At 37.7% G+C, this 27,177-nt stretch overlaps 1 protein-coding gene across 1 annotated transcript in view; it reads left to right on the forward strand.

The window, feature by feature from the left end:
- Positions 1–27,177, forward strand: part of CNTNAP4 (contactin associated protein family member 4) — a 242,322-nt gene that overhangs the window by 61,087 nt on the left and 154,058 nt on the right. Inside the window, exon 3 of the mRNA XM_077890879.1 lies at positions 10,609–10,802. Coding sequence (XP_077747005.1) covers positions 10,609–10,802 — 194 coding nt within the window. The remainder of the gene's footprint in view (positions 1–10,608; positions 10,803–27,177) is intronic.

Raw genomic sequence — 27,177 nt, forward strand, 5'->3', positions numbered from 1 at the left:
CTCACATGCATTGTGCTTTCTCTCTCAAATAAATAAGTAAATCTTAAAGAAAAAGGTCATGGAGATGAAAAGTACAGCAGAGGGAATATAGTCAATAACATCTTAACATTGGTGACAGATGATGACTCTGTTTATTGTGATGAGCATTGATAATGTATAGAACTGTTGAATCACTCTTGTTTATTCAAGAAACTAATATAATATTGTATGTCAAATTCAATAATAAATAAAAATTAAAAAAAAAACCCGAAGAATAATTATACTGGGTTGGGCAAACAGACCAGGAAGACTTTATTCAATACTACAGTAATGAGGGTCAAGACTATTGCAATAGGGGAGAGAGATTGAACTCAACTCTCTTGAGACAAAGGGTAGGAGAGTTTTTAAGCACTGAGCTGAGCCAGTAGAAAAGTACTGAAGAACATGGGGGGGGGGGGAGTTGGTCAATGTGATTAGGCATTTGTGTTTGCTAATTGGTGATTATGGAAATTAGGCTCCTACCCTCCCACAGAGACTGGGAAATGAGGCACTATCTTTCTTGATGACTGCATATCAAGGGATGACTCAGATCCTTTAGAAAGACGTTCTCAGATTGTAAGCCTGGAAAGAGGCTTGATGAAGATTTATATCTCAAGGGGCAGAGAAATAATTTACAGTTGCAAGTTTCCTAAATTAAATGCTCTAAGAAAAGGGAAATTGGGGACCTATACTCAGGAAGGAGCCTGTCTAAAGTTTAATCAAGCTGAGGGAAACATCAAGGCTTTCATGGTCACAAGCATCACTAGCAGTTTTTCCTGTTGTCTATAAAAATCAAAGTTCCCACAATGAGATAACACTAAAAAAAAGGAATAAATCATGGAATTTAATAAAGTATGTATATTTAAGACTAAACTCAACAAATACGTAAGCCTAGAGGTAAGCATATCTCCTTAATTGGAAATATGATATTATCTTGATAGGTCTTCACATTTTTACAAACTGAGAAAGCATTAAATGATTTAATCAGTCAAAGGCTTGGGTTTGGTTTTGCACTTTTTACCTTTTTGATATACTATGCTCTAGTAATGCTGCCTTTTCCAGTCATTATGTGGAAATGATGTCTGTTGGTACAAGAGAGTGACTTCAGTTTGTTGACCCAGAAGGAGTGATATGAGAACATTTGGCTCATGACAGCTTATCATCTCTGTCTGGCTAAGGAAGATAAAAAAAAAAAAAAAAGGAAGGTACGGAAGCAAAAAATGGTTTTTAAACCTCTGGGATATTGTCAGTGTGCTCTTTCTGATGCATGATGTCATTTACTGAAATGACCTGCCTCACTGCAATAGATCTAAATCGAAACTTTTAGCAAGGCATCGTAATGGGTTTAGAAAGCAAAACATGAGCAAGTCCTGATTATCATTTGAATTTCTAGACATCATGTGCTAAAAGTCAGTTTTCTGAAATGACTAATTTGAGTGAAATAAAACTTACTGGCTCAGAATTTAGTGTTTTTACAACTTTTTTCCAGCTTTCCAGAGTAAATTTGGCTGTCACAAAATTTGCAAATCAAATATACAAATCAAAATGCCCAAACAGAGAAAGGGTGTAAATATTTACTTTTCAATCCACTGAATTATTAAAGATTTCAGAAATGTTTGCACTGGCAATACAAGAAGTGGGATGGAAAGTCAGTCTGCCAATTTGCTGTGAGGGAAAAACGGATCAACAAGCAAAGAACTAAAACCTCAGAGAACTGAGTGAGGTATGATTAATTTAGAGCCTCTCTGGGGAAATGAAGTGAAAAGCATTTTTTTCACAGTATCAAAAATCCAAAAACAAAGCCATAAATATATCTAGGAAATGTAGTTTACAAGTGATTAAGCTATATAACTTTGGGGCAATTGGTTGTGTGTGTGTGTGTGTGTGTGTGTGTGTGTGTCTCAGCCAAGAGCTTGAGCTTTCTCTTTGAGAACTTCATTGAAAATACGTTACTTCAAAGAAAAGTGTGCCTTTATTTAGTCAATCTCAAGTTCTTGCTTTGCCACTAGTTTGACATATGAATTTACATAATCTTATTATATCTATATGGCTACAGATTTATTTCATTTCCTTATGCAGTACACATTTAATAAGTATCCACTGTACATTGGGCCATGTGCTAGACACTTAGGATTTATCAGTGAATAAAACAGGCAAAGACTCTTGGCTTCATCGAGCTTACATTCATTGAGCTTACATTCTAATAGGGCAAGGTAAAGGAGAAACAATAAATATAATAAATAGGAAAATCACATACTTTGTGTAAAGATGTCAGTTTCTGTCAAAAAAAAAATGAAAAAGTGGTTTTGGGTAAGACAAATAAGAACAGGATTGCTGGGTGGGAGGAATTGTAGCAAGGGAGTCAGGGGATACAGGCCTTTACAGGAAGGATCAGATCTGAGTGAAGACTTCAAAGTGGCAGGGTATTATTAACCCAGTGTATCTCAAAGAAGAGCACTCCAGGGAGACAGGATCGCTTCACAGAGCAGGGGATGGGAGGTAGGAGAATGGCTGGTGTTTGCTCAGAGGACCTCGAAGAAGACCCTTGCTGCTGAAGGGGTGAAGAGGATCAGGCAGACATGTGTGGGAGTCATATATGGGGGCAGATCAAATAGGACTCTGTGGGCCATATAGTGATGACTTCGTCTTTCACTGTACATACGATTGAGAGTTACTGCAGTGTTTTGAACACAGGGATTTTAAATCTGTTGCATGGGGAATGGAGTCTCAGTGAGCTAAGGCAGAAGCAGAGAGATTCTTCGGTGGCTTTTGCAAGAATGCAGGGTAAAATCCTGTGGCTTGAGCCAAAGGAGTGCTGGTGAAGATGGGGAAATAGATTCTGGAGAGGTGAGCAGCACCAATAGCATTTTCTGTTAGTTTGGTAATATGGTAAAAAAGAGAGGAGTCAAAAATGACTTCTTTGTTGTTGCTGTTCTGAGAAACTAGAAGGATGGAATTGTCATAAACTGGGCCAGGGAAGGGTGGGAACAGAGTAGGATTAGGGGGAAGAACCAGGTTTTGGTTTAGAAAATGTTACAGATATCAAGGGACGGAGAGAGTTGAATATACAAGTCTGAAATTCAGGAAAGAGGTGTGGGGTGGAGGTATAAACCAGGGAATTATTGGCACATGGGTAATATTTAAATCCAGGAGGCCAAGAGAGATTACAAATGGGTGCATGGAGACAGAAAAGAAACTGCAACGAACTGAGACCTGGACCATCTCAACCCACAAAAGTGAGAAGAGGTAACGGAACCAGCAGTGGGGACTGAGGAAGAGCAACCACTAAGCTGGGAAGAAAATTAAGAGAAGGAGCTTTTGTGGAAGCTGAGTAAACAAAGTATACTGAAGCATTGGGAGGAGCCAAAATATTCAAATGTCTTCGGTAGGCCAGGTGGTAGGAAGGCTGAAATCTGAGCGTTCGATTTAGTAACATAGAGTTCTTTGGTCATCTCCATGAGAGCAGGTTCAGTTGAGTGGTACAAAGTGAAAGGCTCCTTGTAGTTGGCTTGAGCAAGAATGACATGAGAGAAATTGCAGAGTGTGAGTGTGGACATCTTACTCGAAGAATGACAATGTAAAAAGCAGGAAAAAAAGTACAGTGGAGTCAAGAGAAGCTTTTTTTAAAAAAATGGGGAAAATAACAGCATGCTTGTACATCCAGGAGAATGATCCATTAAAGCATTAAAGAGAAAAAATATAATGAAGCAGGAGAGAGAGGAGAATTGCTGAAGCAGTGGCCCCGAGCAGGCTCAGCACAAGTGAAGGGGTGACCTCCTGGCTCATAGAACTGGAAGGCACAGGGAATGGCCTGCAGGCACAGCTGGACTCAGGGGTGCTGACTGTGCCAGCAGAACTTGGTCTCACCTCATTTCCCACCTCTGTTTTGCTCTATATTGGCTTCACTCAGGAAGGCTTTCCACAAATATAGCTTCTGCAGTTTGATGCCTGAATCCTATTCTTTCAGCTTTCTCAGCAGAAAAAAAGGATCTCTTCTTCAATAGTTCCAACAGAATACTGGATTGCTCCACCGGCCTGGCTCAGGTGATCATCCTTGTGAGAGTCCCTAGGACCAGGGAAGGCAATGCCAAGATTCCAGAGTGTTCTGTGGTAAAAGACCTGCAATTTGCACAGCATCAATAGTGTCGTGTTTTTTTCTGGGCAGAAGAAACAATACTGGTAATGACACAAAGTTGTTAAGAGTCCTAATTGGTGGCCCGGGAACACTGCAAACCATTTAAGGGAGGCAAACAAATATTGGCACACTGTTCCTTTTGTTTCCTTACATTATTGTAATTTAATGTCGGGATCAAAATGATTGGGCAAACTTAGACTCTTGGGGGAAATCTAGTTGAAAAAAAGTAATTATCTTAGAGGGAAACTTTCTTATGACAATTTTAATTAAGCCAATCATGTCTTAAAATGTAGATGGCCTAATGGTATGTCATTCAACTATGTGCACTGTGCTTTGCATCCTTGAACATTTGTGTCCTTCTACACTTTAAATACTGGGAAAGAAGTATGACTCCTTCTTTCCAAGCAGTTTGTACCTTTACAAAGTTAACAAACTCTATAACACATCATCTCACTGATAACCATTAGGAATGGCAATCATGCCATTTTTAATATCAGTAGGGGATAAAGGTGATTTTTTTTCTCTATTTTAAGGCTTCAACCTAGAGTATTATTTTCTTCAATTTTTCTTTCACTTTTCTGAAATTATAAGATGTATCTCCATGAGCAGAGCTAAATATTATTGATAGCTGGCAAATGGGATTTATGAATCTTAAATATAATTCAACCAGTCAGTTATTAATATTTAAATATTGAATAAATTATTTGGATATATTCTTGGAATAAAATTAACCATTATGGGCAATTATAGTTGTATAATTATTTTAGGGGTAAAAACCTGAAAAGGAAGTGACTTTTTCTTTTTTTTAAAGATTTTATTTATTTATTCACGAGAGACACAGAAAGAGAGAGGCAGAGACATAGGCGGAGGGAGAAGCAGGCTCCCTGTGGCAAACGCGATGCAGGACTTGATCCCAGGACCCTGGGATCACGACCTGAGCCGAAGGCAGATGCTCAACTGTTGAGCCACCCAGGCATCCCAGGAAGTGACTTTTTAAATGAGATCCTCACAGAGATTTACATTATTTCTAAAATAAGTAATTTCTTACCTACACTAAAATGATTTTTATAACATCAGGAAAATTTAATTTGCATAATATTAGGAAAACTTACTTAGCTTCTGTAAATCTTTTTTTAAAGTTTTATTTGAAAAGAAGAGATGTTAGAACATTTCATTTCACTAGATAATTTTAGTAATTAAGCTTAATATGATGCATAAAATTTCTAGTAGAGTGTTTAATACACAATAGGCACTAGACAATTTGTAGTTTGCTTTTCTTTCCTTATGATTCACAGCAACATATTTTAGAGAAGCAAGTTCCCTGGGAAACTGATGTTTAAAAGTGGTAGGCAACAGATACAAGAGATGCTGTATTTGTAGTCATTTGGGAACTAAGTATTTTTAAAGCTGAATTTAGTGCTGTGATCATAAATCTTTATTAGGAGTCAATAGTAGTAATAATTGTTTTATAATTTAAAAAGTAACAACTACCATGTATCCACATGTTTGCTTTGTGTGAGAGAAATCAATAGGCACTATAATATGTTTTTTTTTTAAATTAATTCTTAGAGCAGTACTACAACATTTAATTTAAAAATCCCATCAATGGGGAGGATTTTCAGTTTTAAATGTGAGGTTTCAGGCTATGATATGAAGAGTAAGCAAATGTTTTTGTTTGGATAGACTTATGACACTTTATTATGCCAAGTCTCAATGATAAGGCCACAGCTGGAGAAAAAGGAGGGTGAAATAGGAAGAAAATGAGCCGAGCCCGAGCGGACAGGACTCTTGTTTTTGTTTTGTGGGTTAAGTGTCAACCATTGAATAGATGGGGTTATGAAGAGATGGTCTTTGGTCTGTAGGTGTTGGTCTACTGCAATGGTGAACATACGGGCATATTAAAAACATCATTAAGGGCAGCCCGGGTGGCTCAGCGTTTAGTGCCGCCTTCAGCCCAGGGCGTGATCCTGGAGACCCGGGATCGAGTCCCACGTCGGGCTCCCTGCATGGAGCCTGCTTCTCCCTCTGCCTGTGTCTCTGACTCTCTGTCTCTCTCTGTTGCTCGTGAATAAATAAATTAAATATAAAAAAAATCATTAAGGGGATCCCTGGGTGGCGCAGCGGTTTAGCGCCTGCCTTTGGCCCAGGGCGTGATCCTGGAGACCCGGGATCGAATCCCACATCGGGCTCCTGGTGCATGGAGCCTGCTTCTCCCTCTGCCTATGTCTCTGCCTCTCTCTCTCTCTCTCTCTCTTTGTGTGACTATCATAAATAAATAAAAATTAAAAAAAATTGAAAAAAAAATCATCAAGGATGAATAATACTTGATGGACAGCTAAGAGATTTGGTTAATAAACAAAATAAGGAATTCTTTTATTTTATAGTGATTTAGAGTTCACGGTTGGCTGGAGTTAGCTCTCATTTTTTTTCTTTTGTAAAAAGTAAATATGAAAACAGCATGGCTCCAGAAAGCTAGGTGCTTTGGTGATGGCCATACGGCTGGTTAATCTAACGTCAGCTTTCATTTCCTCTCACTCCTGTTTCTGCTTGTCCCCACAGACTACCACTACCAGAGTTGCCGTGTTCTGCCTATTTCTGTATCTATATCTATATACCTGTACCTTTACCTCTAAGTTTGCATCTTCCACATTACTCTTTAGCGTTTGTTTTAAAATTAGAACAAGCATAACACTCCATCACATACTTAGACCACGTGCATCTGCAGAGCCGAACAGCTTAAAACCCTGTGGGGAATCTCTGGATTCCCTGTGGCCAATTTAACGTGGTAAAGCCCAGGAGCATCTGAATTTCCATTACTTTATTGGTGTACCTCGTTAATGATATAGCTTAATTTGCATATCAGTAGTACCTTTTCACCACAGGTGAGAAATTGAAATGTTCAAGGTCAATTAACTGCGAATGTTTCAAGTGGGGTAGTGCAGCTGTAACAGTGCAGTGCTGGGAAGAGGGAGCGGTCAGTGAGTGGTGCCTCTTTCTCCTGATGAGAATTGATGATCCAATTTTAACTCACCAGAGTCATGCTGATTCTTTTTTTCCTCACTGTGCTCCTCTCATGTGTTCACTTTTTAAATACTGGTCTATCAAGGAGTGTCAAAATGCTAGAGAAAGATTATGAAATTCTATATTAAAAAGTTTATAGACCATTGGAATTAACTAGAAAGAGCAAGACACAAAACAATCAGCATTTTCCCAGAGTTATAAGCTGATAGAGATAAAATTCCTAATGTTGAAATGTCAGGTTAAGATGATGACCGGCTGAGGGCACTTCATTCACTCTTTTCCAACTTTTCTATGTTAAAAAAATAATAAGGGCAGCCTGGGTGGCGCAGCGGTTTAGCGCCGCCTGCAGCCCAGGGCCTGATCCTGGAGTCTTGGGACTGAGTCCCACATCGGGCTCCCTGCATGGAGCCTGCTTCTCCTTCTGCCTATGTCTCTGCCTCTCTCTTTCTCTCTCTCTGTGTCTCTCATGAATAAATAAAATAAAATCTTTAAAAAAAATAAAAAGAAAAAAATAATAAAAATCCAAAGAGATAGGCAGTTGTAGCAGTAAGAGGTCTGAGGATGTGTGGTTAACATCAGACAGACCTCAGGAGACTGTCAACTTTGAAACTTGGGTAGATCCTGAGGATGAATAGTAAAATTAGAGAGGACAGTAGAGGGAAATAGTTACCCATTCACCACTTTACTCCTGTGTCCGTACTTCAGAGACATGGTCTTTGTTAACTTGAGGGAGGAGAGTTGGCTCTTCTACTACCTGATACCTAATTCTAGGGGTCCCCTACCTATATCAGCAGCATCTTTTCTACATCCATTGGGAATTCCTGATTCCATTTATCATAACAATCGGAGAGGTACTGTTGATCCTGGTTAAGAGCACTGTGCCTCTTCCTGCTCTGCAGACTACAGCAAGGTGTTTAGACTCTCTGTGTAACTTATCCTCTATTCACTAGGCTGCTTTGAGAATCAAATACCAATGCCTTCACACTGTGCCTGACACAAAGTACTTACTGGCTCAATAAATATTGAGTAATTCCACAGTAGAGTAAGTAGAGGAGGTAGGATGGAGTTCCATTACATCCTGAGAAGTGGAATATGAAGGAAAATTTGGGTTAGCTTTAAAAATAATGGTATGGGAGCAGTTTCCACTGAGGGTTCAGGAGTTTTCCGAGCTGTTTGTGGCAAGGCACTATTTAAGGTGGTCTTCATATCATTCAAGAACAGATTATTCTCTTCCATGTAGATAACAGGCCTCAAGAGGAGGGGATGTCCCTTATGGACACCAGAACTGTGCTGGATAAATGACACCAAGACACCAAACATGCAGCCAGAGACCATGTCTACCAAAAAGCCCTCCTGCTCAGAATATGAGAATATTGTCTTCTAACCTAAACATTGTAGATGGTGTTGGTGAGCAAGAGAACTCTACCCATCCAGGTCACTGGCCAAAAATTGTAGTATGTATAAATATTCTAGATCAAAAAGAGAGTATTATACTTTTGATGTATGGAGTGGAAGACACTTTTTGAACAATGACTTATTTCAAGAAAAAAGGACATTTGAGGGGGGAGAAAAGGGCCTTGTTATAAAGACAATGTAGTGAGTAACTTGGGAATCATGCACTAACGTAAGAAGGAGTTAGTACCGTGCTTCAACCATAGTCACCCTGGGGCCGGGTACCAGACAGGGACAAGCCCTGAGCTCTGGAGCCCCTTCACAGTAGTCCACAGGGAGCCCACAGAGCCTCACTAACTGTGCCCCACTTGCCATGTATAAGCTGACCCCGTAGCTCTGAGTTGTGCTCATTCTTTCTGAGGGTGCTTATCACACTGTGTGCCCCTGCCTGGCAGGCTTCTCTTTGGAGCTGTTGAAAACTTCTGCTTTTCCTCTGTCAGAGACTCATTGTGTTGTATCTGCCATCAAAAGAATTTTTAAGTCTTATAAACAATTGTTAACACAGATTTGTCCTTTTAGGTTCCATGGTGGTATGTACCACACAATAATAGCAAACATTTATTTGGCATCTCTTTGCATTAGGGCATGTACTCAGTGAATGTGCTCAGTGAAACAGGGCATGTACTCAGTGAAACAGGGCATGAATGTCAATAATGCTTGAATAAAAATAGTTAGTAAATTAATGTAATCTTCTATTTAAATGTTAGACCTTATATCCGAGCCTCAAGGTAGATGACAAAATGAAGGAAAGAAAACATGTGCTAATATTCTTATTTGGGGTTTTATGTAATAGATGTTGTATTCTAATAAATAGTGAATATTAGGTAATTATGGATTTAAGAAGGTATTAAGCCCTATTTCATATATATATATATGTGTATATATATATATATGATTTGTATATAAACCATTCTCTATTATCAATGTCAATATTACTTAAATACATTTCCCAAATTAAGGCCTTATTGTACTAAACTGAAAGACATGCAGTAGTTACATCTCTAATATTCTGGTGTGCAGTGAATAGAAAAAAATATAAGTACTGCTCTACCTATACATCCTTGAATATACAATAGATTCTTATTTTTCACTCTTGAGTGCTTAGGCACACTTTACTTTATGACCTTTTCCCTGACTGTGCCTCCCCCACCTCTCACCCACCACCTGCTTCCCTAGACAGGATAGAACCAGTGGTATATTGGTGAATTGCCTGGGGTGGGAGTGGTTGCTTATTTGTAGTTTGCCAATTTCTGTGTTTTAAATATTCCCACCACGGCCAGTTGTGAACATGGCTATATTTAACAATCAGCTTGCAAAATTCCTGAAAATTTAATTGCTTCTCATACACTGTTGCCAGCCAGCTCCAGCCTTCTACTGGATAGAACTCTCTTCCATCATTTATTGTATTATTGTTCCCTGCACCTGTCTCACCATTAACATTGGTGCTTCACGCATGCTTTTTTTCAACGTCTGTTCCCTCCATAAGGCTGTAAACACAGCAAGGATGGGGACTATGCCTTGACCATCTGTATTCTCAGGCTTTTAATGCTGTATTTCTTTATTCAGGAAGTTTGAACATGATCAGATGCCAAAGGTAGTTTTCTAGTTCTATCCCATTGTGAACTATGAGTGAAGGTTAAATCATTACCTAATCATGTATGGGCAGTAAACCTGCTAGTTCCAAGTGTAGACGTGAATGTCCACCTGTCAAATTAAGCGTTTTAAAATTCAGTAAGATCCTTGGTTCTCCCCAGTGTCAGGAAGTCTAAATACCTACAAATGAATATAATTAACACAGGTTTCATCTATTCTTACTAAATTCTTGTTTTTCTATATTATTCTACGTTATGAGAAGTTTCATATTTTGGAAATCTGAATTTATTAAATTCCATACAGGAGTACAGTTTTACTGGTTTTTCTAGTCCACTAACAGATTTTTAACTAATCTTTTGCCCATTTTTTTGTTTCTATTTGCATAAAAGGGGCTGGTGGCTGGTCTCCACTTGTATCAAACAAATACCAGTGGTTGCAGATTGACCTTGGAGAGAGAATGGAGACTACGGCTGTGGCCACCCAAGGGGGATATGGAAGCTCCAACTGGGTGACCAGCTACCTTCTGATGTTCAGTGACAGTGGCAGGAACTGGAAACAGTATCGACAAGAAGACAGCATCTGGGTATGTTTCCTTGACAAAATACATAGTCTCTTAAGGAAAGAAGTAGGGTCATCCCTACATGTTGTTAACAAATCTTCTAAACTAAGTTGAGAAATGGAATTTTTGAAATTACTTAGAAAATATTTTTCAAGAAAAAATACATTAATATTCATTTCTAATACATTTCGTGCTATAACTTATGAAAGTACTAAAGGTAAATTTATCTCAGAGGCTTCAGGAATTGGAAAAAAAATTTATTTTTCCACTACATAGAGTGGAAATCTAAGAAATAAAGAAAACTTATAAAAAAATTTTTTAAGCTTTGTCCAGTAACACAGTGGTTTTGCATTGTTTTTATTTAAATCTTGGTTAAAAGAATTTGTTCCTTTTATTTCCTCTGATGACTCTGAGATTTCTGAACATCTCCCTCTCTCTAGTATATACAGGGTTTGTATATATAATATTTGGAATATTTATATGTGATACACACACATATATATGATTTTTATATAAACCATTCTCTATTCTTTTAAAAGTGTGTAAGTGGTGTAAAATGTAATGTATTATGGGTAGGGGCATAGCTCCTATAAGAGACTGACAAGGAGGCAGTTTTTAATAAAGTGAGTGGTATTTGTAGGTGGCTGATTGTATATAAACACCTGATGGAAGAAGGAAGCAATAGGCAGTTTGCTTTGTGGTGAAGAAAGGACTTCTTTGCTAGTAGAAGGGTATTGGTTTGGATCCTCTGTGGGCTGGGGACAACATACTGCAGTAAAAGAACTTTTTTTTTTTTTTTTTTTTCCTCTGGCTGAGCTGCTGGAACCAGAGAAAATGAGTAACTTAATGAAGCATCATTCTTAGCACACAGATAATTTGGAAGCCTATTTGGGCACATAATGATAATTTTCTTTGATCAGTCAATTGCCTCTCTTTTGAAAGTTCCTAGAACTCAGTTATACATTATCAACTCATGGAAGAAATGGACTGTGATTCACTCACCTTTGTATCTCTAAAGCACTTGGTGACCATTCAACGCATGTTTATTGATGTAAATTGAATTGAGAAGAAGTAGCCCTGCTCTTTCTCTAGAGAGAACAACAGTCAGGATAGAAGATGTTGCCTATAAGCATTTTTAAGAAAAGCTGCCTTTAAAATCCAAAGCAAGCTGAAGTGTAGAAGAACAAGGAAAAACTGGGTATTATGGTTGAATTAATTTCATGAGAACCATTCAAACTAGGGGTAAAATAAACAGTGATTATGAACCAATAACAATGAAAGCTTAATGAGGTGTTTATTTTAACTAGGTGTTTAGATTATCTTTTACTCTTTTTCTAAATTAAGCATTGGATTTTAAACTAGATAAGTAGAGGCTAATTCATGCTAATATTTAGCTGTGTTAAGTAAAGCATATGTTTTTGGCATTTCTTAAAATGATGGATGAACCATGAAAATTGTTTCTCTGTTAATTAAACTGGGGAAAGACAAACCTAGACCATGCTATTTGCCTTTTTTTTGTTTAGTCATATTAAAGATGAGGTGCTCAGATACTGGAGCACCTGAGTAGCTCAGTCAGTTAAGGGTCTGACTCTTGGTTTAGGCTCAGGACATGATCTCATGGGTCATGAGGTTGAGCCCCTTATTGCACTCTGCACTTAGTGAGAGTCTGCTTGAGATTCTTTCCCTCTGCTCCTCCCCCTGCTAACATATATGCATGCTTTCTCTCTCTCTCTCTCTCCCTTTTTTTTTTAAAGATTTTATTTATTTACTCATGAGAGACACACACAGAGAGAGAGGCAGAGACAGAGGCAGAGGGAGAGGGAGAAGCAGGCTTACTGCGGGGAGCCCGATGTGGGACTTGATCCTGGGACCTGGGTATCACCACCTGAGCCAAAGGCAGACGCTCAACCACCGAGCCACCCAGGTGCCCCTGTCTCTCTCAAATAAATGAGCACATTTTTAGAAAAGGTGAGGTAGTCAGCATGAAATAGATGCATAATGATATCCTTAAGTAATCCAAACCAATCAACGTAAAGACAGATGGCATCTATCACAATTAATTGTCAAGGTAACACTATCTTTTAGATTATGGTATAATTTGTTGGTTTACTCACTGTGCTCCTCTCTTGAATGTTGAACACCCTAAAAATAGAGGCTGTGGCTTCCAACCTTTCATTTCAGCATCCCAAATCTTTAGAGTTCCTGGCATGTTAAACCATAAGAGACACTTAACTATAGGAAATAAACTGTGGGTTGCTGGAGGGGAAGTGGCTTGGGGGATGGGGTAACTAACTGGGTGATGGGCATTAAGGAGGGCATGTGATGTAATGAGCATTCAGTACCTAGTGTGGCACATGGCTTTTGTTGAGTGTATTACAGAAACAAAACAAAACAAAACAATGAATGAATAAGTAAATTTGAATACATTATTGATCTCCTAATCTGGGTCTAACTTTATAAAAAAAGTTCTGGGAGGTATAAAAAGAACTCATGTTAATGTCCTCAATGAGATAAAACACATTGAAACAAACCAAAAAATGATTCACAGAAGCATGCAAATATGGGGTACAGACTTCTAGAGATTTGGAAATTGGTGAACTATACTGATCATTTGACTGACTTTGTTAAAAAGGCTGGGCTCACATGGGTATTGAAAAAAAGCATGATGACTTAGATTATGGAAGGATTAAGGAAGCTGAATGATACTTTTGGATATGATAAAGAAAATTGATGGATAACTTTGAATGTCAAGATCAAAATTAATATTCTACAGCAGGCAGCATGCATACACATAAGACAGATGAAGTTGTGGTGTAGCTAAAACAACCCAAATCTCATACCACACACACATCCTCATGCTACCTGTTTATCCCAGGAAGGCTGCAGAGTTCTATTCTACTCCAGTTACTCAGGTGCCACTCTAAGGGACGCTCCCTTTCTGTGAATCCACAATTGCCAAAGCCGAAAAAAATGAAACATGGTGAATTGTACCCAGTTCTTGACATTTCACCTGGAATAACACAGATCACTTCAATTTGGGTTGTTTGTTTAATCAAAGTATAATTTATAATTGATGTACATAGTAAGGGATTTAACCCTTTGTTGTATTTTACAAATATATAATTCCCAAATTCTTTTTCTTTACTTGGTATGTTTTTGCCCCTTTTTAAAAAGAAACTCTGGGTTGTATACAGACAATACAAAACATGCCAGTTTTCTTTAAGAGCTTCACATTCTGCTCCAGATGATAGAAATAAATCCATGAAAGAGAGTTAGGAAACACATAAGCCATTATACAAGTGTGTGATGGAAAGAGAAAGAAGAGACAATTGTGAATTTAGAAACAAATAAAATAAAACCCATCAACACGGATTGAAATGCTGCTGTGAGGATCCTCACTCTCCCTTAATTTGATCCTGCCTTGAGCACTGGGGAAAACAATGACTTCTGTGTACCTGAAACAATTAATAAAATGCCCTGATGCTTCTTAAAAATAATCTTTAAAAAGAAAGGCAAAATATTTTATTTATTATCTATACAGGTCACACACATATTTAATTGAGCTGTAAACTTGACAGGTATATGATATTTTGTACAATTATGCATTAAAACATTTCTTTAGAAAAGATTTATAGTCCAAGCTCATAAATGTAATTTATACAAAGTACTCTAGTAGATGGCATATAAATATTTCACAAAAAATTAGAAGATGCAAGGCACTAAAATTGTTCCTTTCAAATTGAAGATGAAATAAAATCCCTCAACATCTATGATCAAAAGACTTTTCAGCCAGTTTATTGTAAGTGATTGAAAAAGTAAATGTAAGGTGTAATTTTCACTCATTTAAGAACAATTGCTGAATATCATGAAAGTAACATCTTAGAGACCATTTTAAATAGATTGTGCAGGAACTTTATAGCTAAATTATTTAAATTGTCTCTGATATATGCCCAAGATTCTTTTATACTGCAGACTATATAGACAAGGAAGGGGATGTTACAGTTTTATGAATTATTTAGGTAAATATGATTGTTATACATAGAATAGTTTGCTTTTTGTTTTTTTATGGATTTCATCCAAACAAAAAACCTGTAGTGTATTTCTAAGGTTAGTGTAGTTTTATCTTGTTTTTTAATTAGAAGTGTTTAATGTCGTGATTCTGGGTTTGGCTTATGAAAAACCCAGGGTCTGTGTGACATAGCATATTTAATTGGGTAGAAGTATCGCCTGTCACAAAATATTCACACCATTATCAACTGTGAATGATTGAGTTGTCAACTGTCAAAGCCAGACAGGACAGAAACACTCCCTGCAAAGATTTTAACGTGTATTTGTTTCAAATCAAATAAATATGTGACCAGGGACGCTTAACAGAAAACCCGAGGAGGCAGGAATGCATGTGGGAGAGGTGCTATAAGCTTGGTAGACTCCCTGCCTTGCAAGGCACAGCTTTTCTAGCCCTTTCCCTCTGTCAAGCCCTTATTCTAGTGACTGGAGCCTGCAAAAATCATTTGTGGTGATATGAAGTACAACCGTACTAATGCCATGTGTGTCAACATGTCAAACCATCAAGCTTAATGCATCGCAAGACTTGCCTCAGTCCTTGGACAAACGCCTGGAGAATGCTTTAAGCTCCATCTGCCTTTCAAGACGGCCTCTACTTCAATGCCAAAAAGACATTGTTAATGAAAGTTGTTTGTATCCCCAGGAAATCTCCTGTTTGTATTTCTATTTAACTATGAGTTTTTCACTCTTTTAAAAATGATTAACCTACTAGTGCATGATTAAAGGTGGCTGCATTTGGGGTTTTAATGTGCTTCAAACATGGGTCAGAATGGTTAGTTTGTGAGGAACCTTCTCTATCATGGAGTATGATTTCTTTTGCCTCCTTGCATCTGTGCTCATTCTATAATGTGCTATGTCAGTCTTTTGTCATAAACGTCTTTGGACACACATATATTGGAATTTTATAGCAATGTGGAATATACAAAATATATATATGCAAACCCCTATGAACTGCAGGTCCACGTATATAGCGGGATATGATAAATGGTACTGTTGTTTCACATTCTTCAAAATGATCTGTCTCTAAGCAAGCAAGATAAAAATCATTTAAGGAGAGTGGTTAGAGTTAGGAGACTGGATTTGGTGTCCTTTTCAGAAATCATCATTCTCAAATCATCAACCAGGGAACAACATATGTTAAATACACCTTCCTTGTATCTCACATTCTCCCATATGACCATTCAGTGGCAGTGACATCACCCATTTTCTCCATTCCGTCTTGCCATTTGCCATGATATGATGTGGTGGATGTCTACTTCTGGCTTGTGTAGTTCCCCCATCATGGGAAGCTATGTTTGGAGTTCTCTCTCAGGATAATTCTGTCCCTTTTAAATGCCCCTTTTGTTGTTAAGACCTAGGCAACTAGGTCTTCTAAAAAACCAACATGTTAAACTCTTAGTAATTTATCTTCCCACATATAAATAACAACATAGACAATAGAAAAGAAATATACACTCCACCTAAATTAGAACCAAAAATGAATGCATATCAAGGAAAAAACCTGAAGGAAACCTAAAGGAAAATGTACAAGATATATAAAAATAATGTTTAGAATATTATCAAAGGACTTAAAGAAGATGTGATTAAGTGCAAGGTCATACCTGTTTTGAAGTGGAAAACAATATCATAAAGCTACTCATTCTAACCTAAAATAACTCATGAAAGTGAAATTGTTGTAAATTTCATGTATAAAAAGTATATATGAGAAAATAGGTAAGTTAGCAAAAATAACAATAGGAAGGAGAATCTACATGTTAGGAAATTCTATAAATCTGTATTAATTAAAACACTTTGATACTGGCACAGTAAAGCCTGGTTAAAGAAAAAAGAACAAATGTTCTTTACTATATCTAAATACATTTAGGGATTTGACTAAGATAGATGTAGCATTGAAAATATATGAGGAAATGTAAGTTAGTCAGTATAGAACTTAGCCATGGTTTTGAGGACAACAAAAATATTTTTATGTCAAAATAGATTCTAGGTGAGTTGAATATGTAAAAATGATACAGACGTAGAAAAAAAGTAATAAAAGAAAACACAAATGATGAATAGATACACGTAATATTGGAAGGCACATGTCTTTCTAAGCAAGAAAACCAAACCCAGATGCCATTGAGGGAAAGATGAAAAATGAGATAATTTTTAGAAAGCTGCATGAAAAAATAGCATAAACATTAAAAGAAAGATTATAAATTAGAAATTATTTTTAGCTTGTACGATAGCAATGCCCACTTTGAATTCACCAGCAGCAGTGGTTGGGTTAAGATTGATATTCAGATTGACAATGACCAAACAGACTTTATTCACCTGCGAGTTTACTTAGATTTGAAAAGGGATAAAGGGCAGCATGAATAGCATTCATAATAGCATAATGGATGCTCAGTTGTACTGAACAGCTTCTAAATATCCCAACAACTTGAATTGGTATAAACATGGTGACAATGGACAAGGCTGAGTGGGTGTGACCACCACAGATCAGGAAAGCTATCATCTTCAGGGGATCTTCAGCTTTTATACCTTGCCAAATGCTAGAACTCCTCAGAGACACTTACCAACCCCTTTTGTGGTGCACCTGCATGTCATCACTCCCAGGTGACTCTCTGATACAGGATATATCTGTGGTTCCCAAATTTTACTGCTTATTTGAATTCTGATGCCCAGACAGCATCCATTCCAATTAAATAATGTTTGGGGGTGGGAACCCAGGTATTGGGATTTAAAAAAAAAGTTCCAAGTGATTCCAGTTTGCTGCAACGTATGGGAACCATTGGACTACTCAATAAACAAACTTGACAACCAAGTAGATTCTTAGTTCAGTACAAAGCATAATCAGCAGGATACCAGTCTATCTTAGATCCAGTAGACTCCTGTGCCTTCCTTGAGTATATGTTGCAAGAAGGATTTGGCTGAAGATCAATGCTACGTAAAAAAAAAAAAAAAAAAAAAACAGCTGTAAACCAGATGTTAACTCTGCCCTTCTAATGAGAAAGATCTCTGTCCTCTTAACGAGAAAGACCTACTATTATGTTAGCCACTAGCTATATAGGGCTATTTCAATTAAAAACTCAACTAAAATGAAATAAAATAAAAATAAAGTTTCTCAGTTGCACTAGCCACATTTTAAGTGCTCAATAAGTGTATTAAGCCAGTAGTTACTATTTTAGGCAGTTATAGAACATACCCATTATCACAGAAAATTCTATTAGCACAGGTACAAAACATTCTTTAAAATTACTAATAAAAATAAAACTTTATTTTTTATTTATCTTTTTTATTTTTTATTCGTTTTTAAAGATTTTATTTTTAAGTCATCTCTACACCCAGCGTGGGACTGAAACTTACAACTCCAAGATCAGGGGTTGCATGCTCTACTGATTGAGCCAGCCAGGCAGGCACTCCTGAAGCTTTATTTTATTTTTATTTTTATTTTTATTTTTATTTTTATTTTTTTAAAGATTTATTTATTTATTTATTCAGAGAGAGCGAAAGAGAGGCAGAGACACAGGCAGAGAGAGAAGCAGGCTCCATGCAGGGAGCCCGACATGGGACTCGATCCGGGGTCTCCAGAATCACACCCCAGGCTGCAGGTGGTGCTAAACTGCTGCGCCACCGGGGCTGCCCTGAAGCTTTATTTTTTTAAGAAAGGAAGCAAAATATAAACAAGCAGTTCATAGAAAGGAAAAGATAAATAAATATGTGAAAGTCTTTAACCTCATTCACTATTGAAGAAATGCAAATTAAAACAGGTGTCAGGTAACACTTCCTAAAAGACATAAATAAGAACGTTGGAACTACGGTGTTAAGACATAATTTGCCAAGTTGTTGTATATAACAAAATAATGTCTTCTTTAATTTTAATATGATTTTTCTTTAAAATTTTTTAACTACTACATCAAAACCATGGTATTATGGATTCTACTGTTTAACACAAGAGAAAGCTAAAAATTGATTCTAAAGAAAAGTATTTAAAAAGCAAGTAGGGATCCCTGGGTGGCGCAGCGGTTTGGCACCTGCCTTTGGCCCAGGGCGCGATCCTGGAGTCCCGGGATCGAATCCCACATCAGGCTCCCGGGGCATGGAGCCTGCTTCTCCCTCTGCCTGTGTCTCTGCCTCTCTCTCTCTCTCTGTAACTATCATAAATAAATAATAAAAAAAAAAAGCAAGTAGAATGAACACTTATTATGGCCCAGATCTTCTGTCTCTAGGTTTGTAAATAATATAAGTTAAAATCTATAAATGAAAGAGTGGAGGGATTATTTATTTGCTTGAATAAAAAATATATGCCATTATTTTAATATGTATTATATATTTATTCAATTAATCTTCACAACCCAATGAATTAGGAACTATGATAATGCCTAGTTTGCGTATAAGAAAACAAAGATGGGGAGGTTATTTTCCTAAGGCTGAATAGCTAGATAGGGAAGATTGTGATCCTCCAGAACCGGGCTTAAGTGTCCCCTATGCTGTATGTTCAAGTATTATGAGTATGAAATCAACATTTGTTTAAATCAGTTTTTTTTTAAAGATTTTATGTATTTTTTTGAGAGAGATGGGCATACAAACCAGGGAGAGGTGCAGAGGAAGAAGCAGACTCCCTGTTGAGCAGGGAGCCCCACTCCCAGCTTCATCCTGACCAAGGATCATGACCTGTTCCAAAGGCAGACAGCCAAGCATCTGAGCCACCCAGGTGCCCCTGAAATCAACAATTTGAAGGAGAACCCAAATGATTTAAGATGCAGAAAACATTGCCATGAGGCATGGGTGAAGAGGTACAGTCAAACTCTGTTGGTGGGAGAATAAATAGGTAAAAACTGTTTAAAAAGTAATGAATGTTTTTAGCGTATTGAAGGAAGGGAGTCCAAAACAATGATGCCTAATACTTTAAATCTATTCAAATACATAAGCTGCACCAAAAAGCAACTCAAACTCTAGGGATGTATCTTGTAAATTCACTTTCACTGTGCGTTTGAAATGCATGCAAGGATATTCATTGCCACATTGTCTGTAGAAGCAAAATAATATTGATCCAATCCACCAGCAGTAGATCACTTGCCTAAGTAAATTACAGCACCTTCACACAATGAAATAATTTATGGCCATCAAGAACAGATGATGCAACAATATGCTTGCCGTTTCTGGAGTGAATTCCAAACCTGATGTAAAATTTTGAAGTGAGCCATCATTTGATAGTAAAAAAGTGAATCTTAAGGAAACGAAGACAAAGATATGGGTGGGGGGGCTTTGGATGGAAAATATGTTTATTTATAAAGCACCGGTAAAGATTAGATTTAAATGATGTTTCAAATAAAATAATCTGGAAGTAGAAAAAACAAAGGATGACAAATAGAGAACAGGTAGGAAATAATTCAATTATCAAATTTTTAAGAAAAATAGACTGTGGAAATGTCCTACTTGTTATTTAATGTGACATTTATTGATGATATAAAGATTATGGGAGTTATCAATGCAAATCATCATATATTGTTTGTTAATATTTACTTTAGTAGTAGTTTAAAAATATATATAATGGTTGGATGGTACTCCTACATGCATGTCATCTAATCCTTGATCATATTATGACAGATTAAGAGAATACCTTAGTTCTGATACTAAATTGGCCTCTGAGTCAGTTCTCAGTCAAAAAACCAGAAATTACTCAGGCATCTGAAACTGCTAAGTCATCAGAGGAAATAGGTGATGGAAAAGCTGATTGGCGAAATGTGAGATGGTGAGATAGCCCAGCTTAGCGACAGCAAGAAGATGCTGTAAGTCCAAGGACTACAGGGAAAATGAGACGGTTTGTGTTTCCAGAGCTTAGAGGCTAGCATTGTCCATTAATGCTAGAATATGGCAGGGGCTGCCCAGTAGAGGATTATGGAAGCAGGGGGTGACCTTTGTGATGTATTTTTGGAATAAAGGTGAGGTGCGGAGCTGGCAACCAAGAAAGAATTCTTGAGAAGTCTTTGGTGCAAAATGGTGGTTTTATTAAAGCACAGGGACAGGACCTGTGGGCAGGAAGAGCTGCTGCCCTGGGCCTGTGAGTGGTGGCTGATAATATACCTGGGAGTTGGGAGGGCTTTGGGGATAGTGTACTCTCTAAGGAATTTTGGAAGCAAGGTTTCCAGGACCTTGAGGGGCTAGCTATTGTTGGGGAAAAGGTCACTTATTACGGTCTAATAAAATCTGAGCCATGAGACCCTTTAGATGTATATCAGTGGGCCATATGCTTGGAGGATGATTACCCACATGTATTTTGGGGGTTTAGAGATAAAGGAAATTTCTAAAGGAATTTTTTTTTAAGATTTTATTTATGTATATCAGAGAGAGAAAGAGGTCAGAGACACAGGCAGAAGGAGAAGCAAGCTCCATGCTGGGAGCCTGATGTGGGACTCGATCCCGGGATTCCAAGATCACGCCCTGGGCCAAAGGCAGGTGCCAAACCGCTGAGCAACCCAAGGATCCCCATCGAAAGGAATTTTTATCTGTTAAAGTAGACTCACAGGCTCCTGGAGGTTGGGCTAAGATTGCCTTCTTCTACCCTTAGCAAAGTATGAACATCGAGGCAGTTGAGACTGTAAAAGAATGTCCCTCTCCCTATTTCAAGGACTTGTCAGTGTGCTTTGTTCTCAGCTAGTCCTCTGTTCCCCCATCACTTTGGGAGCATGAGCCTTGTAAAAACTCAGCCACTACCAAGAAGCTGCCCAGGTAGAGCAAGAGTGGGGAGAAATTTCCTGGCTCCTCTCTGCTTTTCACCTGCTCATTTGTCTCTAGAGCTCAGCTGGGAGCTTGCTAAACCAAGAGCTTAGGGTTCTCAGTCTGCATCACTCAACCTTCCTATGCCTCTGAACAGAGCAGGGAAATGGTGACACATGGCTCTCAGGGAAACAAGCAAATGACCAGTACCGCCCTAAGGGCAGCTCCCCTCCCTAAGCTTCTTTTACTTACTTATAGAAGGAGGGGCCACGTAGAATCCAGGTACTTACTGAGTGGTCTCTCATTCCCTGTCAGTTGCAAAATTGCATCCTTCCCCATCGACCCATAAAGAAAGTAGATCAATAATATTTTGATACTGAGGAAATTGAGGTTTAAGACTGTAAGTTCCCACCTAACTAGTGCCACCTTTATAAGGTTTACATTTAGCTCTTTTCTTCCTGCTGATATTGATAAGTACGCAAAGCTAGCAAAGAGCAGCAGTCTGATACACCAAAAGAAGGGAATCCACAGCGAACATTAAATCATTGGTTTAGGGTCATTTTTTACACGCCATCTACTCTCAGGCAGTAGAATGATGCTATTAGATTATGGATTCAATTCTTTGCTGTTTCTCAAAATATACATTGTAGTGCAAAGTCTAGATTTGCTTTCAGTGTGGGGAAGATGGCATTGCTGTGTTGTTCCTCATCAAAGATTTTGTAGATGCAGGCCACGGCTCACTGCAGAGGACCAGGTAGAAAGTTTCTATGTGGATTAATACATGTACTTCTTGTTGCCTCTGGGATAGGGTAATTCCACACACTTGGTGTACAAAAATCAGCACAGCCACTATGTTTTACTGAAATGTTTTGCTTGGCTGGTGACCTGAGGGCCTGTCCAGCCCCAAACCTGGTGCGTTTCATTGACAGCTTTGTGTACCACAGCTCCCAAGTCCCATGCTCTCAGTCATCACTCTTAGGGCACTAACCAAGGTTCCTTGTGCTTTCACACTTCCCTTTTGGGTGTGCTCTTCATTCATCTGAGGTGTGCTTGCCAAATATGCTTCAGTTCATCCCTTCCAACTCGAGACCTTCCAACCACTTGCTTTCTGGTCCCTTCTGTCCCATCACTTCTCCAGTGTTCGCTAACTCATCACCAGGGTCTTGTTTCCAGTGACATCTGCAATAGTGTTATTTCCAGGGAGTCCTTGTGGATTACTTTGCACGGTTTGCGTAAGCTTAATGAACTGATTTTCAAACACATTCATGTATTTTTCATTCTCTTTCACTATGTTTCCCTTATTCCAAATTATACACTCACCATAAATAAATACCCAAATGCTGCTGGCTAAAATGCATATGATGTATACTGTCTTTATTAAAAAATAAAATCATTTCTTAATTAAGGCTGTGAATTTCTAGGAGATAGCAACACCATGCTTTTTTTGCTAATGTAGTTTAGAATAGATATTAATAATACCATAATAGTAAAAGGAAACACTTTGGTGATTACTTCAGATCCAGAATACAATAATCTGGTGATGTGTCTCCTGGTTTACGAGGCAGAGGTCTGTGTATGTACTGAGAGGCATCCATATGATATTTTATATGAATACGTACAAGAAAAACTCTTAATTGTAAGAACCAGGACTTGAACTAAATGGTTTTATCCACACATATTCCCAGTTGTCTTTAGGAGTTATACCTCATTGTCTAAGATTTGTTTTGTATATAATTATCTGCATCTTACTACTTTTAGAAATGTTCACAAAGAATAATCCTTTGGTTGATTTAGAAGAGTCCTGCTTTAGAAAAAATTCAAGTGTAAGGGCATTTGTGCAGAAGTAGCTGTGAGTATGAACAGAGGAATAGAGGAAGAAAAAATACTAGGAAATATTCTACAGAGCTGTGTCTATAAATCCGAGAGATGCAGCTCAAAAGAAATCATATTTGATTTGTATTCTGCAAATGAAATTTTTATTTGGCTTTGAACTCCTATCTTCCATTCTGTATTTCTTATTGTTATTATTAATCTCTCATACCGAAAGGTTGTCTTCGCTTTGGAATCTTGAACATTTTAAGTACTTAATAATAGGGTTCTTTTTCAATAAGAAAGAGAGAAGAGAAAAATTGCTGGAGTAGTGCAAAGAGATCCTCAGGGAGCAATGGCTTTATTACAATATGTCAGAGTCATCATGAGTTGGGGGTGGGCTGGGGAATAGCAGTTTCAGGAAAAAAACTTGTATTTATTTTAGTGAGTTGGTGGAAAGTTGCAGAAAATTTTCCCAAGAGCTGCAAAGCTATTATGGTAATAGCAGTTCCATCCTTATACTCTGAAATAAAAAGAGGTAAATAAATTTTTTTTCACTATGTCACTTTGGAAATAGATTTTCTGCCCTTAGATTAGAATAAATACATGAGTTAATTAAGCTCACAGTGGTGTTTATGCTCTGTTTAAAAATCTGCACATCAACAATGACAGATAAATACTGAAACTTCTCTAAATTCGAAATTGTTCTATCCAGTACCCTTTTCCCATAAAATCAAATCCCTTGGATACATGTGTACACAAACAATGCATTTCCATGCTATTGACCAGGAAAAGAACTGCCACATAGCTCTGAGAGCCCAGCTCAGGCACCTATGTAGGAGTAGAGGATATAGATTCTTAGTGTGATCCAGGGTTGGGACACTGTGGTGGAAGACAGCAGGACAAGGACACATGGGCTGGGAAGAGCATAAGGGAAGGAAAGTAGAGAGCTAGCACCACAACAGGGAGGAAGTGAAGTCTATGGGGTGCTGGTTATTAGTCAACATTATCCAGAGAAATAGAACCAACAGGATGTACATAGATTTATTTTAAGGAATTGGGTTATTGTGATTGGTGATTGTGGAGGTTTGACAAGTCCAAAATCTGCCAGTCTAGAGACCCACAGAAGAGTTGCAGTTTGAATTCAAACAGGGAATTCAGGCATTTTTCTATTAAGATCTTCCACTGATTGGATGAGGCCCACCCAGATTCTGGAGAGTAATCTCCTTTATTCAAAAGTCTGCTGATTTCAATGTTAATCTAATCTAAAAAATGCCTTCCCAGAGACATCAAGAATATGGTTTGACCAAATGTCTGAGTACTGGGACCTAGTCAAGTTGACTAGGCCTGACAAACTCCATAAAATTAACTTTTACAGATATGGAAGGAGTCAAAGAAACAGTAGAATTATTGGGGCTGAAAAACGAATAAGAATAGGAGCAGAGAAATATCTGGTGGTCTAGGATCAAAGAGTAGAATACAAGACTTAGTACTTTCAAAGTGGTGCAATCATAGGAAGTGATTAAGGACCAAGATGTGGACAGGGAAGTGTTAAAGAGGAGCATGCAAAGATTGTTTATGTCCAGCATGTTTTATAGAACTTCCAGCGGACATAGAAGCAGAGAGTTGGTGAGGGATTGCCATGAACATCAAATGACGTAGTTTGGGGAGAACCCAAGCTGAGGGGGACAGAATTTACTGTACCCTGCTGACATTCATAAAAGGGAGAAGAAATGTGTTTCCTCTCTTTTTTTATTTTGTTGACTTAGTTTCATGAGGAAGAAGGAAAAATTATATGAAATTCACAAGAGACCTATAAAAATATTAAACGACTCCATGGAAATGCAGCATTTGGGAAAAGTGTGCAAACTTCTCTTTAGGTACCGATGTGTGAATTTGGATATCACAGGACGTGCCAATCTCTTTTGGAAGCTCCCTCACAGTCACACCCAGAAATAATGTTTCACCCAGCTCTCTGGGCATCCATCCCTTAGCCAAGTCGAACTGATACATAAAATTAACCATCACAGATGCCTTTTACTCTGCAACATACCTCAGCTATTATAGGATCTAATTAAATCTGAGCCCTAGTTTCTGGTCCTTAAATCACTCCATTTCACAGAAGGACATGGGAAATAGAAGAGAGGAATGCAAGAGGATCATGATTTTTGGAAATGACTGTGGAAAGCATCCCAGGGAAGTTAACATATCCGGAAAGAGAATGCGATTAACAGGAACTCTTATATCTTACTTCACTTCACCACAATGTAGAGGTTAGATCATTTTCTTCCACTAGTCATCATCCTATTTATAATTTTCTTTTCTGTTAAAAAATTTAAGTTGTAAAATTTATTTTATCTTTTAAACTTTCTTTGGAGTTTGAACTTGGCATTGGTTTTATTTTCTTTTTCCATTTCAGATTTTAGCTGAGTCAACTCGAAAATATGCCACTCTTCCTCTTACCGGTTTTGTCTTTTTATTGCCACTCTACCTTGTACATTGCAGCCAGAGGTCACACTCTAATTACTTAGATGCTGTTTTATCATTCATATGAGATACATCTATTAATCATACTTTTCCTCCCAGTGGAACTGGAGATTAACCAAGCTGTGGTACTATACTGAGTGACTTCTGATACTTTACCTCTGATTTAGTAGTTATGTGCACACACATCAGTTTCAATCACTACTGACTGATCTGAGCTGGTTCTGACCAGGACAATGGTCCTCATCTTTCCTTTAAATTGATTCATGGATGTGTAATATTCTGATTTCCTGTACTGTACTTGGGTTAATGATATGTGAAGGATTTCTCTCTGTGTAAGTTCAGATTTAAAAAGATATGCTTAACATCTACATAATGGTGTAGATCTTGATGACCTCAGGGTGTGAAGTCCTTGACTAGGAGTATATTTGTCTGTCTAGTTTAATGATATTCACTCAAATACTTGATGTAGGAAGTCAGAGTTACTTAGTGAATGTTCTATATATTTTTTGAGAAAAATGTTCTCTCAACTGAAATTTTCAGATTTATTGCAGTAGCTAAAGACATTCTAGGTCCATTGTATTCTGCTGGAAAATGTGTTCAAAATGACCCTATGCATTTAGGACTAGATATAGATTATAATTTATTTTAATTTGAATAAGATATAGTATCTAGAGGGAAATCTGGTGGGATTGAGCTTGGTGATGCTTATGCTGAGGGAATCATATTGTTTCTGGCCTAAGCATACAGGACCAGGATTTGTATATGGTGACAAACTTCAGACCTTTCTGTATCACATAATTGGTTTTGGTCTCATTGATAAGAAGAACATTAGAAACTAAATTCCCATGTTTCATTTAGATTGCAGGATTATTTTGAATTCAGTGTTATATATTTTAAAGGGAAGTGATGGGCTTGTTTTTTATTCTCCAATTATTTCTCTGTCCTGGTTTTTAAAGCTCACAATTATATGAATAGACTCAAGCAAAGTATAACAATAAGAAAACTAAGAGATGAACTTGAAACTAAATGGGAGTAGGAGTTTTTTTTCTTAAAATATTCATCAATTGCTTATTGTAACTAGAGGTACTACTATATAGTTGAAGAGCTGTTTTCTTACTACTAGGCAATACTTGGCAAAGAACAATATGTACTTGAGCCATCCATAAATATTTAAAGGTTTTGATGATGTAGCAGTTACCAAGGATAGAACCAATGCATGCTCAGGAAGTCATATAGATAGGATGCTTCCACACCACAAGCATCAATATGTGCCCCTTAGAATGCTAAGGGAAAATTATGACCCATCATGAACTCAGTTTCTTTAAGTTAGATGCCTGCT

Source organism: Canis aureus, chromosome 3, assembly GCF_053574225.1.
Source record: "Canis aureus isolate CA01 chromosome 3, VMU_Caureus_v.1.0, whole genome shotgun sequence".
Lineage (NCBI taxonomy): Eukaryota > Metazoa > Chordata > Mammalia > Carnivora > Canidae > Canis > Canis aureus.